This window comes from Cervus canadensis, chromosome 4, assembly GCF_019320065.1.
Source record: "Cervus canadensis isolate Bull #8, Minnesota chromosome 4, ASM1932006v1, whole genome shotgun sequence".
Taxonomy (NCBI): domain Eukaryota; kingdom Metazoa; phylum Chordata; class Mammalia; order Artiodactyla; family Cervidae; genus Cervus; species Cervus canadensis.
This window is the reverse complement of record NC_057389.1, coordinates 103,024,986-103,040,871: the sequence shown is the minus strand read 5'-3', so window position 1 is coordinate 103,040,871 and position 15,886 is coordinate 103,024,986. Positions and strand designations below refer to the sequence as shown.

The following is a 15,886-nucleotide window of genomic DNA, read 5'->3' as shown; positions in this document are numbered from 1 at the left end:
TGAACAGTGAAGGGACTCAGCCATACATACACCTGTGTCCTTCTCTCCTCAACCCCCCTCCCATACAGGCTGGCACATAACATTGAGTAGATACAACCTGTAATATTAAACAAAGAGCCCTGTGTTTTTGACTTCTGTTTGGGGCTGCACTGTGTGGCAGGCAGGATCTTAGCTCCCCAACCAGGATTGAACCCATGCCCCCGGCAGTGGAAGCAGACAGTCTTAACCACTGGGCCGCCAGGGAAGCCCCAGAGTCCCCTATTTTCTCTGCACTGGGCCCTGAGAACCGCATCCTGTTGGCTCCCTGGGGCTGCTGAGGGGAGAAACTGGCCTCACGCCTGACCGACTGCAGCCGGGGTCACAGGGTGCCAGCCGGGGAGGTGTGGCCCTCACCGAGACAGACTCCTCCATGTCCTTCTTGTTGAGGAGAGCGTGGTTGATCCGCAGCACAATCCAGTCGAACAGCGCGCTGTAGAGGGACTTGGCCATGGAGTCACGGGCGGTGATGGCCTGCGGGCACAGAGAGTGTGGGGCAGTGGTGGGGGTGACACCTTGGCCGGGTGGGCCCCCGAGGTCTGTGCGCCGGCAGGTCGAGGTGGCGACTTGCACCACTCAGCTCCTCTGATACCTCCCCTTCTCACTTTGCCTGCCGTCCTGCCAGCTCGGATGCCCTTGCACACCGGGGCATGAAGCCCTGACCTGGCAGCCTATGGTCTGGCCAAGTCTTTCTCGTGGGACGGCCTGATCCTCAGAGGACCCTGGGGACTGCTGGGATGGGGACATGGGCTCAGGGAGGGCACTCTGGGAGAATACACCAGGAGGCTGGGCTGGGTTCAACCCCTGCGGTTCTGGGAGCACCATGGGCCAGGCCACTGTGTGCCTAAAAGCAGTGATTGATCTTTACAATTTTTAAAAAAGGCTCATTGGAGTCTAATTTACCTACAAGAAATTCCTTGTCTGTATGCTCTCAGATCTAAGTTGCGACAGGACTTACTCAGCCTGCTATCAAGATCTAGATAACAAGTTCCTCCGGTTTTGTGGAAATGGAGCTGTGTAGGATGCTGTCCTGTCCCTGGCCTTTATCTCGCTGGCTCAGCTCAGTGCCGCCGGGGAGCAGCTGTGTGTGGGCTCCAGTGGCCTGTGGCACCTGTCACGTACCACGGCTGAGCACCTTTGCCCACAGGGGCTCCAACTGTCTAGGTGTCCGTTTAAGATGCTTGAGCAGCTTCTCCCATGCGCTAAAAATCCCCCCATGCCCTCGTGGCTAGGTACTTTCCTGATGCTCCCCAACCTGCAAGTCAAGAGGTGTAAAAAAAGAAACACATGCCACAGAGAAACACTGAGACTGGGGCAAAGGCTAGAGAGGCATCGTATCAACATGCAGGGACCCGCACAACAGCTGGAAAGGCCACGCTTTAACCCGGGGGTCAGCAAGCTTTCTTGGGCAAGGGCCTGTGAGTCAACATGATAAGCTTTGCGGGACAGCTCTGCCACTGCAGCAGATCCTCGTGTGCATGAATGGTTGTGGTCAAGTGCCAATAAAGTTTTATTGACAGAAGCAGGAAGTGGGCTGGGTTTGGCTTGCAAGCTGCAGGTGGCTGTCCTCTGCTGGTGAGAACCAGAGTGCCCACTAGACAGCTTGACAGAGACACCATCACACGCGGCTCTAGCTCTGGCCCTTGAGCTGTACAGGCTGGTTTGAGTTTCCAAGGTTCTCCTCTGTCAAACTGCTCTTAAATGCTCAGTTGTGGCCGACTCTTTTGCGACCTCAAGGACTGTAGCCTGACAGGCTCCTCTGTCCATGGAATTTCCCAGGCAAGAATACTGGAGTGGGTTATCATATCCTTCTCCAGGGGATCTTTCTGACCCAGGGATCGAACCAGCGCCTCCTGTGTCTCCTGCATTGGCAGGTGGATTCTTTACCATTTGAGCCATGAGGGAAGTCAAATTAGGGGCAGGAAAATGACCACCCATGCCAGCTATTTCTGAAGGCTCTCCCTATCCCCACCCTGAGCACCCATGTTTTTGGGCCTGCGCACCCCATGAGAACCCAGGGCAGCACTCACCTCGCTGAGACTATAGGGAAGGATGAGTTTGTCGTTGGAGGTCACTGTTTTTCTTTTGGTCAGAACTTCCACCAAGATTTCTCGCTTCACCTGTTTCAAGGTTAAGGAGGAAGAGGGGTGGGGAGGGACAAATTAGGAGTTTAGGATTAACAGATACATTTAATCTATATAAAATATATAAACAACGAGGTCCTACTGTATAGCACAGGGAACTGTATTTAATATCCTGTAAGAACCTATAATGGAAAAGAGTTTAAAACAGAACACAAGCTCATATGTTGCTACTGCTGTTGTTCAGTCACTAAGTCGTGTCTGACTCTTTTGTGACTCCATGGACTGTAGCCCACCAGGCTCCTCTGTCCATGGGGATTCTCCAGGCAAAAATACTGGAGTGGGTTGCCATGCCCTCCTCCAAGACATCTTCCCAACCCAGGGATCGACCCTAGGTCTCTCACATTGCAGGCAGATTCTTTACCGTCTGAGCTACCAGGGCAACCCCCAAATACTGGAGTGGGTGACCTATTCCTTCTCCAGGGAATCTTCCTGACCCAGGAATCGAACCAGGGTCTCCTGCATTGTAGGTGGATTCTTTACCAGCTGAGCCCCCAGGGAAGCCCATATGAAAATATATATTCATACACACACATACATGAATCACTTTATACCAGAAACACAACATTGTAAGCCAAATGTATGCAATAAATAAAAACTTAAAAAGAAAAAACAACAACAGAGGAGAGGAAAGCTGGAGAGCTTGTTGACTAGATCCGTGTGTCACTGAGGCAAGGCCTGAGGGGGGCAGAAGAAGGACCCCCGGCAGCTGGGCCAGGAAGTGGGCCCAGAGCCCACCCTCAGGGCTGCCAACCCACAGTGAGTGGGGCACTGGTGTGCCTCAGAATGTTCACACCCACAGGCCTGCTCGATGGCCTGGACTGTGGTCACACAGGCCTGGCTGTCACTGCAGCGCTCTGGCCCAGGTGCCACCTGTGATTGTAGCTGTCGCTGCTGGCGTGGGTTCCTGGTCTGGGTGCAAGGGCAAAGCGAGGAGACTGCTCCTCCCTGACCGCCCAGCCCTGTCCATGGGCAGTCAAGAGTTGGGCCAGGGGAGCTGTCTCCATCTCGTGGCAGACGTACTCACTCGTTCCCACCAGCACAACAGGAGCTGGGGCTCCTGCATGCAGGTGCATTTTAAAGAGCCACAAATGGAACACACGTCCAGAAAACAGCTTCGGCATCACAGGCATTTGGGGCTGGCTCCTTCTTTCAGCTTCCCCCAGTGGCTCAGATGGTAAAGAATCTGCCTGCAACTAGGGAGACCCAGGTTTGATCCCTGGGTTGGGAAGATGCGCTGGAGAAGGGAATGGCAACCCACCCCAGTAATCTTGCCTGGAGAATTCCATGGACAGAGAAGCCTGGTGGGCTACGGTCCACGGGGTCACAAAGAGTCAGACAGGACTGAGTGACTAATGCTACTTCTTTGTTGTGGGGGCGGTCCTGTGCATTCTGTTAAATAGCATCCCCTACCCACCAGATGACATGGGTACCCCCTCCAAATGACTCCAGACATTGCCCAGTGCTCCCGGGGTTGAGGACCAGTGGACAAGGGGATGGTCCAGCTACAAAATGACCTTGCTGATCAAATGATGATTTAAAAAAAAAAATAATAGTTGATTCACAACGTTATGTTAGTTTCAGGTATACAGCAAACTGATTCAGTTATATAAATACATAAAAAACTTTGATGGGCCGTTCAAGTGAGGGGCTGAGATGGAGATGGCCCTTCCCAGAAGGAAGATGGGGCACAAAGATACCTGCACCCCAGTGCTCACAGGAGCACTACTTACAACAGCCAAGACACAGGACAACCTAAATGTCCATCAACAGATGAAAACGGATGAAGGAAATGTGGTATGGATATTCATGGAATACTACTCTGCCATAAAAAGGACGAAATAATGCCATTTGCAGCAATAAGGAGAGACCTAGAGATTATCATACTAAGTGAAGTAAGTCAGACGGATAAAGACAAATACCACATTATATCGCTTATATGCGGACTCTTTAAAAAACGATACCGATGAACTTATTTACAAAACAGAAATAGAATCACAGACATAGGAAGCAAACTTATGGTTATCAAAGGAGAAAGGGTAGAGGGAAGGATAAATTAGGAGCTCGGGATTAAAGTATACACACATATATAAAACAATCAACTATATAGTGTATAGCACAGGGAACTATACTCAGTATCTTGTAGTAACTTATAAAAGAATATATATAGAACTGAATCATTTTGTTCTACACCTAAAAGCAACACAACATTGTAAAATGACTATATTTCAATTAAAAAAAATAAAAGGAGATGAAGAAGAGATGGTCCTTGAGGGTATTATGTTAAGTGAAGTAAGTCAGACAAAGACAAATACCATATGATACCGCTTATATGCAGAATCTTTAAAAAATGATACAAATGTACTTATGTACAAAACAGAGATACAACAGATCCACAGACACAGAAAGTAAACTTACAGTTACCAAGGGGGCAAGGGTAAGGGGAAGCATAATTAGGAGCTTAGGATTAAAGTATATCAGTTCAGTTCAGTTGCTCAGTCATGTCCGACTCTTTGACCCCAGCACGCCAGGCCTCCCTGTCCATCAGCAACTCCTGGAGTCCACCCAAACCCATGTCCATCGAGTCGGTGATGCCATCCAACCATCTCATCCTCTGTCGTCCCCTTCTCCTCCTGCCCCCAATCCTTCCCAGCATTAGGGTCTTTTCCAATGAGTCAACTCTTCGCATGAGGTGGCCAAAGTATTGGAGTTTCAGCTTCAACATCCGTCCGTCCAATGAATATTCAGGATCCTTTAGGATGGACTGGTTGGACCTTCTTGCAGGCCAAGGGACTCTCAAGAGTCTTCTCCAACGCCACATTTCAAAAGGATCAATTCTTCGGTGCTCAGCTTTCTTCACCATCCAACTCTCACATCGATACATGACTACTGGAAAAACCATAGCCTTGACTAGATGGACCTTTGTTGGCAAAGTAATGTCTCTGCTTTTAAATATGCTATCCAGGTTGGTCATAACTTTCCTTCCAAGGAGTAAGCGTTTTTTAAATTCATGGCTGCAATCACCATCTGCAGTGATTTTGGAACCCAAAAAAATAAAGTGTGACACTGTTTCCATATCTATTTCCCATGAAGTGATGGGACCAGATGCCATGATCCTAGTTTTCTGAATGTTGAGCTTTAAGCCAACCTTTTCACTCTCCTCCTTCACTTTCATCAAAAGACTTTTTAGTTCCTCTTCACTTTCTGCCATAAGAGTGGTGTCGTCTGCATATCTGAGGTTATTGATATTTCTCCTGGCAATCTTGATTCCAGCTTGTGCTTCTTCCAGCCCAGCGTTTCTCATGAGGTACTCTGCATAGAAGTTAAATAAGCAGGGTGACAATCTACAGCCTTGATGTGCTCCTTTCCCTATTTGGAACCAGTCTGTTGTTCCATGTCTAGCTCTAACTGTTTCTTCCTGACCTGCATATAGGTTTCTCAAGAGACAGGTCAGATGGCCTGGTATGCCCATCTCTTTCAGAATTTTCCATAGTTTATTGTGATCTACACAGTCAAAGGCTTTGGCATAGTCAATAAAGCAGAAATAGATGTTTTTCTGGAACTCTCTTGCTTTTTCGATGATCCAGCGGATGCTGGCAATTTGATCTCTGGTTCCTCTGCCTTTTCTAAAAACCAGCTTGAACATCTGGAAGTTCATGGTTCACGTATTGCTGAAGCCTGGCTTGGAGAATTCTGAGCATTACTCTACCAGCTTGTGAGATGAGTGCAATTGTGCGGTAGTTCGAGCATTCTTTGGCATTGCCTTTCTTTGGGATTGGAATGAAAACGGACCTTTTCCAGTCCTGTGGCCACTGCTGAGTTTTCCAAATTTGCTGGCATATTGAGTGCAGCACTTTCACAGCATCATCTTTTAGGATTTGAAATAGCTCAACTGGAATTCCATCACCTCCACTGGCTTTGTTCATAGTGATGCTTTCTAAGGCCCACTTGACTTCACATTCCAGGATGTCTAGGTGAGTGATCACACCATCCCGATTATCTGTGTCATGAAGATCTTTTTTGTGCAGTTCTTCTGTGTATTCTTGCCACCTCTTAATATCTTCTGCTTCTGTTAGATCCATACCATTTCTGTCCTTTATTGTGCCCATCTTTGCATGAAATGTTCCCTTGGTATCTCTAATTTTCTTGAGTCTTTCCCCATTCTGTTGTTTTCCTCTGCTTCTTTGCATTGATCACTGAGGAAGGCTTTTTCATCTCTCCTTGCTATTCTCTGGAACTCTGAATTCAGATGGGTATATCTTTTCTTTTCTCCTTTGCTTTTCACTTCTCTTCTTTTCACAGCTATTTGTAAGGCCTCCTCAGACAGTCATTTTGCTTTTTTGCATTTTTTTTCCATGGGGATGGTCTTAATCCCTGTCTCCTATACAATGTCACGAGCCTCTGTCCATAGTTCATCAGGCACTCTATCAGATCTAGACATGTATTAGATGTATTAAAGATCTAGACATGTATTAGATGTATAATAATGTATATACTTTAATACATTAAATACATGTATTAAAGTATATACATTATTATAAATAAAATAATCAACTGCATGGCATATAGCACAGGGAACTATATTCAACGTCCTATAATGAAAAATAATCTAAAAAAGAATATATGTAGAACTGAATCATTTTATTGTACGCTTGAAAGTAACACAACATTGTAAATCAACTATATTTCAATTAAAAAAAAAGGAAATGAGGAGGGGACAGACCTTGAGGGTATTATGTTAAGGGATATGTCCGACAAAGACATATTGTATGATCTCCCTTATACGTGGAATTAAAAAAAAAAACAAGAAAATAACAACCCTCAAACCTCCCAAACTCATAGATACAGAGAACAGACTGGTGACTGCCAGGAATGGAGGATGGGTGAAATGTGTGAAGGGGGTTCAAAGGCACAAACTTTCGGTTATAAAATGTCATGAGAATGCAGTGCACTGCATGGAGATAGTGGCTAATGTGACCGTACTGCATAAATGAAAGCTGCTGACAGAGTAGATCTTAGAAGTTCTCATCGTAAGAGAAAAACAATCCCATAGCCCCCGAGGGTGACAAACATTAACTAGACTTCTTGTGGTGGCCATTTGGCAACATATAATACAGACACTGAATCATTTATGCTGTCTATCTGAAGCTAAAATCATGTTGCATGTCAATCATAGCTCCATCAAAAAAAGAAAAGAAATGAGGAAGGGACACGGCCGAGACGGCGGGGGTGGAAGCAGGCAGACAGGCCCCAGCTGACAGGAGCTCAGCCAGTGCAGGAAGTTTGGGCCTCAGTGGGCGGCCACTGTGGCTGAGGACAAGGGACAGTACCTTCAGGAGCTGCGACAGCGTGTCCAGCGCCTCGGGGGGCCCAACCTCCAAGCCTTCGTCTCGGCCCGTGGCTCTCTTCTTGTAAGTGATGTTGCCTAGGTACAGGATGGCTGAGAGGATGGAAAAAATCCTGGGGGAGAGAAGGAGCCAAGGTTGGGGCACTTCCCCAGTCTCGAGGCAGCAGAGGCCTCCAGTGAACTGGGCTCGAATTTCCAGCGACCTGGGCTGTGTCTGTAAAACCAGCCATTCCAGTCAGAACATGCGAAATCCGAAAGATGTCCACTCCTCCGCTGGGGACTCTCTGTGAAACAGGACTTTGGAGGCACATAGTTCTATTGTTTTTTTGGTGGTAGTGGTGTTGGGGGAGCTTAACAATTTTCTTATGGAGGCATCACATGCATATATAAAAAAAAAAGCACACAGTTCCCCAAGTGTAGTTGTTGGTTTCTTTTTCAGCCACGCTGTGAGGCACATGGGATTTTAGTCACCTTACCAGGGATCGAACCTGCACTCCAGGCATTTGAAGTGTGGAGTCTTTTTTTTTTTTTTTTATTAGTTGGAGGCTAATTACTTCACATGAAGTGTGGAGTCTTAACCACTGGACCGCCAGGGAATTCCGTCCCCAAGTGTTGAGTTTGATGAAGTGTCACAAACGGTAGAGATGCTTGTGACTGACACTCAGACCAAAAAACAGAACAACATTTCAGGCCCTGGACCCTCCCTAGCTCCCAAAGAGAAACCGCTGTCCTGACATCTAACACCATCTGTGAACGTGACTTTGGTGAAATCACGTGTACTTATATCGGGCCTGTGATTGAAAAGGTGTAAGGTGGGGGAGTCATGTGTGTTACTGCATGTAGCATTGTTCATTCTTTTTTTTTTTTTTTTAAAGATTTACTTATGTATTTTTCTTTCGTTCTGGCCAAGCTGCATGGCATGTGGGATGTCACTTCCCTGATCAGGGACGGAAACTGCATCCCTTGCAGTGGAGTCCTAACCACTGGACCACCAAGGGAAGTTCCCACAGTCTTTATTCTTAATGCTGCCACTTCTCAGCCTTGGCACTGCTGGTACCTGGCTTCTACCCGCCTGGCCCCTCAACCACACCTGCAGTGTGACACTCAAAAGTGCCATCAGGCAAGGCCAACTGTCCCCTGGGAGCACAATCAGGACGCCAGTGAGAACCACGGCTGTGCAGAGTTGGTACCTGGCCAACTGGGGCCTTTTTCTGCATTAGCCCCTGAGCTGAGGACGGTTCTTAGGCTTTTAAAGGGTCATTAAGAAAACAGAATGCAAAGAACATGCCACAGAGATTGTGTGGCCCACGAAGATGAAAAACATTTGCTATCCGTCCCCGGAAGGTATGCCGACTCCTGCAGGGATATCTTGTAATGTGTTGATTTATTTAACCGCTGGCTGGCGGGCATTTGGGAGGGTTTCCCGGGGCTGGGGGCTGTTAGAGACGAGGCTGCTCTGTGCATTCCTGTGTGTGTCTCTGGCCAAGCGCATGTACGCGTTTGGTTGTGTACACGCATCTGCAGTAAAAGCTGCCCAACGGCTGTCCACAGGGGTTGGCCCCATGGTGCCCTCTTGGCAGCACGCCGGGCAGAGGCGTCCCCTCTGGGTGTCCTGGTCACCCAGGAAGGTGTGGAGAATGCTCCGAGTGGTTTTGAAGAATTAAAATAATTTTTAATTGTGGTCAAAGACACATCATATAAAATTGACTTTCTTGGCCGTTTTTAAGTGTATGGCTTCGTAATGTGAAGCATACCCACGCTGTTGGGCAAAAGCCTTGTGGTTTTTTTTCTGTTTTGGGTAAATATACCTGAGTAAATTTTCTTTTATTAGATTTTTTTTCCTACCTCTTTTGAGATAGTGTAGCTTTTCTGCTAATTAACAAAATCTGTTAATTAGTCTGTTAATGAAGAAATTAAGATTTTTAAATGATGGAGGAATTCCCTGGTGGTCCAATGGTTAAAACTCCATGCTTTCACTGCTGAGGGCCCAGGTTCGATTTCTGGTCTGGGAACTAAGATCTCATGAGCTGCAAGGGTGCGGTCAAAAAAAAAAAAAAAAAGGATTTTTAAATGATGAATGACCTTTGAAAAGCCCTGTTTTTTTTTTTAAAAATATGTACTTATTTACTTGGCTGCACTTGGTCTTAGTAGCAGCATGTGGGATCTAGTTCCCCAACCAGGGACCAAATTGGGGCCCCCTGCCATGGGAGCGTGCAGAGTCAGCCCCTGGACCACCAGGGAAGTCCCACCCTCTGGTTTTAACTGTCATCTCCCAGGGGCTAATGATGACAGTCCTCTGTCACTCCTTGGGCTACTCTCCTTAGTGAGGTTCCTACCAGGGGTAGGTCAGATCTCTGAGTGACTGGTAACTCCAGGCAGGGGGAGGTGCCTGGCTGGGCCCACCCACTTACTGCTTCTTGGTGGCAGGAAGGAAGCCCACCATCTCCATGGCCTGCTTGAGTCTTTCAAAGTCATGCTTCAGGTCCTCTCCATCTTCGATCTTCAAGTTATGCTGAAAAACAAAGTCAGCAGGGCTCTGGGTACTTCTGGGCTGGGGAGGGTGGTGTGTGAGGATGATTTTGGCTGGAACCGATGGGGCAGGGCCGGGGAGGCAGGGAATGAATGGGCTCCTTTATGCCGCCCCGCTCTGGGCCTCCTTGGAGCTGGTTTGGGGGCTGGAGAGGGCCAAGGCGGACGGCCTCTGACCCCCTGGCAGAGCGTAAACAGCCCGTGGGGAACAGAGGCCGCGTTTGTGGTTGGGGCTTGAGGCTGTTTACCTGGTTGAGGTAGAAATAATCTTCAGGCTGCTTGAGCTGAAATTCCCGACGCTCTTCCTCGCTGACGCCAAGTAACAAATAATAAAACACGTGGTAGTTCCTGTAGGTCAAAATTAGGAGAAAAAAATTGTTTTTGGAGGTCGAGCGATAGCTACTCTTCAAACCACTACTAATATTGCTTTGGAGACCAGGCCAGGGAGGAAAAAGCACCTCAATTATGTACAAATTGGAGACAATAAGTTGATTCTTATGATTTAAAAAAAAAATTGCAAAAATCAAACCACGAGCTTCTCCAGTAAATAGATTCCTCAGGGGGTGGGCATCTCTCACTCACTGGCGGACCAGAGATGCTGCTAATCTGACCACATTTCAGCAGACACCCGAGCACCTACTCCAGGGAAAAGCCCCAGGGAGGCACAGAAAGAAGCAAAGCTCACGCTCCCAGGAGATCCATCAGGGCCTCCTGTAGATATTCCCCATCTCAGGACATCTGCTTCTCTCTTTCATAGGGAAGAAGGCAGATATCAGGGATCATCAAGGAAATATCCCCCTACCTCTCATCCTTCTCCTGAGAGACCAGGCGAGACTTTTCAAGCAGGTACTTTTCGACAACCGCTCTGTCATCAAGCAGAAAAAGAAGAACCAAGTGTTACACGTTAATGTTGTGTCCCGGAAGAACAAGAATGATTCATGACTGTGGTAAAGCCAGCTGTGGATTAACAACCTTGGACCCAAGGTAAGCATAGGCATGAAAGGGTGATAGCGCTGAGTGTTGTAAACAAGCAACCTAAATGTCGTAAATACGATTTCATTCTCAAGGTAAATACTATTGCCGTAAATGCACCTCACCCTGCTACCACCATCTATAAAAATAAGGGACCTGGGCTGGCCACTTCTGCCCTACACACCAGATGTGGGCTGACAGTTGTATGGAAGCCCAACCTGGCATCACTGGGGTCGGCCCCCTAGGTGGCAGGAATTGAAATGATTAGACCCATGTACTCACGAATAACGGTGGAAGGTTGAACCCTGCTTCCACCATCTCCCCAGCCATGAAGTGTTTCTCCAATTGAAAATCGATATACAAGACAATGGATTCACTTTTCTATTCTTCTTAAAACATCTTTACTGATGATTGATATATGATCAACTATACATACTCAAAAGCATGCACCCAGATGAGTTTTTCACTGGGTCCTTTCACAATCTCCATGTAATTTTCAAAACCAGCTTTAGTAGGAATAGCTGATGCACAACAGATATGACATGTATGACTGCACGAGCTGTCACACATGTAAATCCCTGAGTCCATCACTGTGACCAAGACAACTAACACACCCATGACCCCGAGAAGACTCCTTGGGTCCTCCGTCATACCTCCCTGCCACCACCCCCAGCAGCCATGCACCAACTCCGCTGACGATTACTTTGGATTTTCTAGAATTTAAAACAACAAAAAAAACCCAAAACACTCATTTAGTATGTATAGTTAACTCTTGAATAACACAAGTCTGAACTGTGGATCCACTTATAGGTGGATATTTTTCTCAATAGCAAATGCCATAGTCCTACATGATCTGCGGTTGGTTGAATCCACGGATGTGGAACCACAGATATGAAGGAACTGTAACTGTGGAACTGGAGGAAACTCGGATATACAGGGCCGACTCGAGGTCATCTGCAGATTTCTGACTAACCTCTGCATTGTTCAAGGGTCAGCTGGATACTGAATGTGCCTTTTTTCACTCAACTCAATGGTTCTGAGATTCAGTCACTTGGAAGCATGTATCAGAACTTTCATTCTTCTTTATGGCTAAGTAAGAGTCTACAGGGCTTCCCAGGGAGCTCAGTGGTAAAGAATCTGCCTGCCAGTGCAGGAGGCGTGGGGTCAATCCCTGGGTGAGGAAGATCCCCTGGAGGAGGAAATGGCAACCCACTCTAGTATTCTCGCCTGAAGAATCCCATGGACAGAGGAGGCTGGTAGATTATCCATGGGGTGGCAAAGACTCAGATACGACTGAGCAAATTGGCACAATAGTCTACATGTCTAGACACACATTTTGTTTATCTGTTTATCACTGGACGGATGTTGGCTGGGCCCGGGTCCCGGAGGCTGTGTTGGTCCTGGGGCAGGAAGGAGGTACTCACATAGCCCCACCCTCAATGCTAATAGAAACATCAGACATTTCTTGGAGCTCTATTGCGAGGTTCTAGGCACCATTTTGCTGAGATTAAATACACTGGATTTAAATGCCCTCCGGGAGGGGCAATGTGGCTCCCACTGATGGATGAGGTGTTAACTTGCTGTCCAGGACCCCACAGGACGGGGGTGGCCTGGTGGGGACCTGCCTCTCATGGGATCCGCTATCACCAAGTATGTGAGCTATATAGCTCTGCAGGTCACCCTCATCTGAGTCCATCCTGTAATACAGAAGAGGGAGCTGGGGTTTGAGGTGTGGGATCAGGGCCCTGGTCCCAGGCCTGCTGAATGCTTCCAGACTATCCCCAGGACGGCAGCCTTGTGCAAGCGCACACACCCCCTACGGGTAGGTTTCCAAAGGCTCAGCAAGCATGTGTCCTCTCTTCTTTCAAACTCCTATTTTCTTCCATTCCTTCCTCTGACCAGTAACTTGTAGTTCTCAGCAGTTTTGTTTTCCTGGGCAGGGAGGCTCCCTCTGGTCCTAGACTCACGTTTCCATCTCAATTTGTGGCCAGTTCTCTGTGCTGTCTTGCCACATAGGCAAGGACAGTGACCTCTCAGGGGCACCGAGCTGTCATCTGATGGGCCACAGCCTTTGGTGATTACTCGGGAAGCCTGGGCCCCTACAGGGGTGATCTTGCACACGGCCAGGGATCCCCTCCGCACAGAGCCCTTGAGCCCACAGGAACACAAGGCCCTGCAAATTTGGGAACTGGGGGGAGGCATGGACTGCCCTTGACCCTTGGCCTCATCGGGAAGCGGTATTGAAAAGTGTCACCTGCCCAAAAGCAGAACCGGGTCTGGGCCTGCTCCCTGCGAGCTGGTGGCAGCCACTCCCTAGACGGGAAGTGCATCTCCTTCCACCCAGCGTGGGCAGGCCACTGTCAAGGGCTGAGGGAGGACCTCCTTTCCTGAATCCGAGGCCACAGATAGGACTTTGCAGCTGATCTATGAGATCCAGCGACCCAGGACCACAGCCGCCCTGAGCCTGACAAGAGCCGAGGTGGGCAGGGCAGACTGGCTGGTTAGCTGAGGGCCAGCCCTGCTGATGTGCTGGGCCAAACGGTGGCCCCCAGAAGACACGTCCACCTGGAACGTGTGGCTGAGATTCTGAAAAAACACCTTTGCAGATGGAATTAAGTGAAGGATCTAGAGATGGGGTGTCCTTGGTGGCTCAGCCGGTAAAGAATCTGCCTGCAGTGTGGGAGACCGGGGTTCGATCCTTGGGTGGGAAAGATCTTCTGGAGAAGTAAATGGCAACCCACTCCGGTATTCTTGACTGGGAAATCCCATGGACAGAAGAGCCAGGCACACTACAGTCCACAGGGTCACAAGAATTGGACACAACTGAGCGACTAACACTCTCACCTTTTTTTTCTAGAGATGAGATCCTCCTCCATGGTCCAGATGGGCCCTGAATCCAAGGACAAGTATCCCAGAAGACAGAAGAGGAGATCATAGAGAAATTCAGGGGAGAAGACAGCGTGGAGACTGAAGCAAAGACTGGGGTGATGTGGCTACAAGCCAAGGGAACCTGGGGCCCCTGGAAGCTGGAAGAGGCCAGGAAGGATCCTCGCCTAGAGCCTCTGGAGGGAGCATAGCCCTTCCCACACCTTGATCTTGGACTTCTGGCCTCCAGAACCACAAGAGAATAAACCCTTACTGTTGTGTGCCGATTGGTTTGTGATACTCTGTTTCAGCAGCCACGGGACATGAAATGGAGAGCACAGGAAGGAGTGATCTGCGGGGAGGACAGAGGCATCGATGCCCCCACTGGCAGCAAAGGCTCTGGCTTCTGGCCTGCAGAGCCAGTCTGGGCCCCAGGAAAACGTGAGGCAGCCTCTTGGTGTCTCTGCTCCCAAGGGAACCGCTGGAGCTAAAAACAGTTTGTTTCTGCATCTTCTACTTAGTAAGATACCATGGGCTTCCCCTGTTAGTCAGAGGCACTGCAATGTGGCAGATACAATATGGACCCATGGGAGAAAACCAGATTTAAAATAAGGAGTGAGGGGGAAGTCCCTGGCAGTCCACTGGTTAGGATTCTGTGATTTCACTGCTGTGGCCTGGGTTCAACCCCTGGTTGGGGAATTAAGATCCCATAAGCCTCGAAGCACAGAAGAGTGGGATAGAATAGAATAAAATAAAATAAGGAGTGAAGGTCTTTCTGGAGAAAGGGCTGAGACCTGGGGGGCAAGTGGGGGCAGGAGAGTGGCTCTGCCCACGCAGAGACCAAGCTGGGCCCAGGAGCAGTTGGGAAGGGACGACTGGACGGCCCACGGGAGGTGGGGGCCATGGGGAGAACTGCCCACTCTTGAGTGTCCCTGAGGGGCTGAGGGGCCAGAGGAGATGTTGCCTTTAGTGAGGGTCTCTCTCCCTACATCACTTAAGAGCCTGGACACAGGGGAAAAGGAAAGAAGCCAGAGGCTGAAGGATTTGGGAAGAAAACATTTCTGTCCTTGTTTTGAACATCAATTGAAATGATCATCAGTCAGGTTTAGGTTTATTTTTTTGGCCACACCACGAGACATGTAGGATCTTAGTTCCCTAACTGGGGATTGGACCCGTCGCTCTGCAGTGGAAGCGAAGAGTCTTAAAACCACTGGACCAGTGGGCAAGTCCCAGTCAGATTTAGATGGACAGAAGAACCCAGATACTTTGAAATCAATTCCCCTGGAGGACCTCTCCCTTCCCAAAATACATGAGCCTTCCTGTGGCCTCCATGGGCCTGTTGCTTAGATCTCCCTGCGTCTAACATTTAAGGATTCTTATTCTACTGCTCAGAGTATCACCTGGAGCCTTTGCAAATCCCACCACCACTGTGGACCCTCACACCAGAATGTGGAGCGGGAAGGGTTCCTTTAAGTCACCAGGCAATGGACTCTGCCATAATGTCTTTTTTTTTTCCCCCCACTGTGAAATAGTTTTATGGCTCATAAGACCTTCGCATGTTAAAAAAAAAAAAAAATCCAAAACACTATGCAGTATTAGGTCACAATTATATTTTTTTTAACTACTTGAAACTACCCAGAAGGTACATTTTAGAGGAAAAAAAATCCTACAGTGTTAACTGTGGAAATCACATTATGACCAAATAGATAATTCCTTGTAACATTAACTCATTGCATTAAGGCTGCCAGGTATTTTTATTAGCATAACATTGCATAGAATACAAATAAACACAATTTCTTTTTTGTTTTTTTTTGGAACACAATTTCAAAGTTGCACATTTAGTTGAAGTAACTGTACCTTCACCAAGGAACTCGTATTTCTGGCACAAAATGTAAACCTGTTTTAACTTCTGCCTGGCAGTCATCTTCACAATCCAGCTACCACCTATGAACTCATTTATCTCCTCATCCATCTAGCCGTCCAAACCATCCATCAG

The 15,886-nt window shown here is 48.1% G+C and overlaps 1 protein-coding gene across 11 annotated transcripts in view; it reads right to left on the bottom strand.

Annotated features, from left to right (window-relative positions):
- Nucleotides 1-15,886, bottom strand: part of MYO9B (myosin IXB) — a 108,995-nt gene that overhangs the window by 40,173 nt on the left and 52,936 nt on the right. For all 11 annotated transcript variants that reach the window (XM_043467226.1, XM_043467229.1, XM_043467227.1 and 8 more), the window contains 6 exons: nt 10,856-10,918; nt 10,302-10,401; nt 9,936-10,036; nt 7,508-7,637; nt 2,067-2,156; nt 394-510 (listed from right to left, as the gene is read on the bottom strand). In XM_043467226.1, coding sequence (XP_043323161.1) covers nt 394-510; nt 2,067-2,156; nt 7,508-7,637; nt 9,936-10,036; nt 10,302-10,401; nt 10,856-10,918 — 601 coding nt within the window. The remainder of the gene's footprint in view (nt 1-393; nt 511-2,066; nt 2,157-7,507; nt 7,638-9,935; nt 10,037-10,301; nt 10,402-10,855; nt 10,919-15,886) is intronic.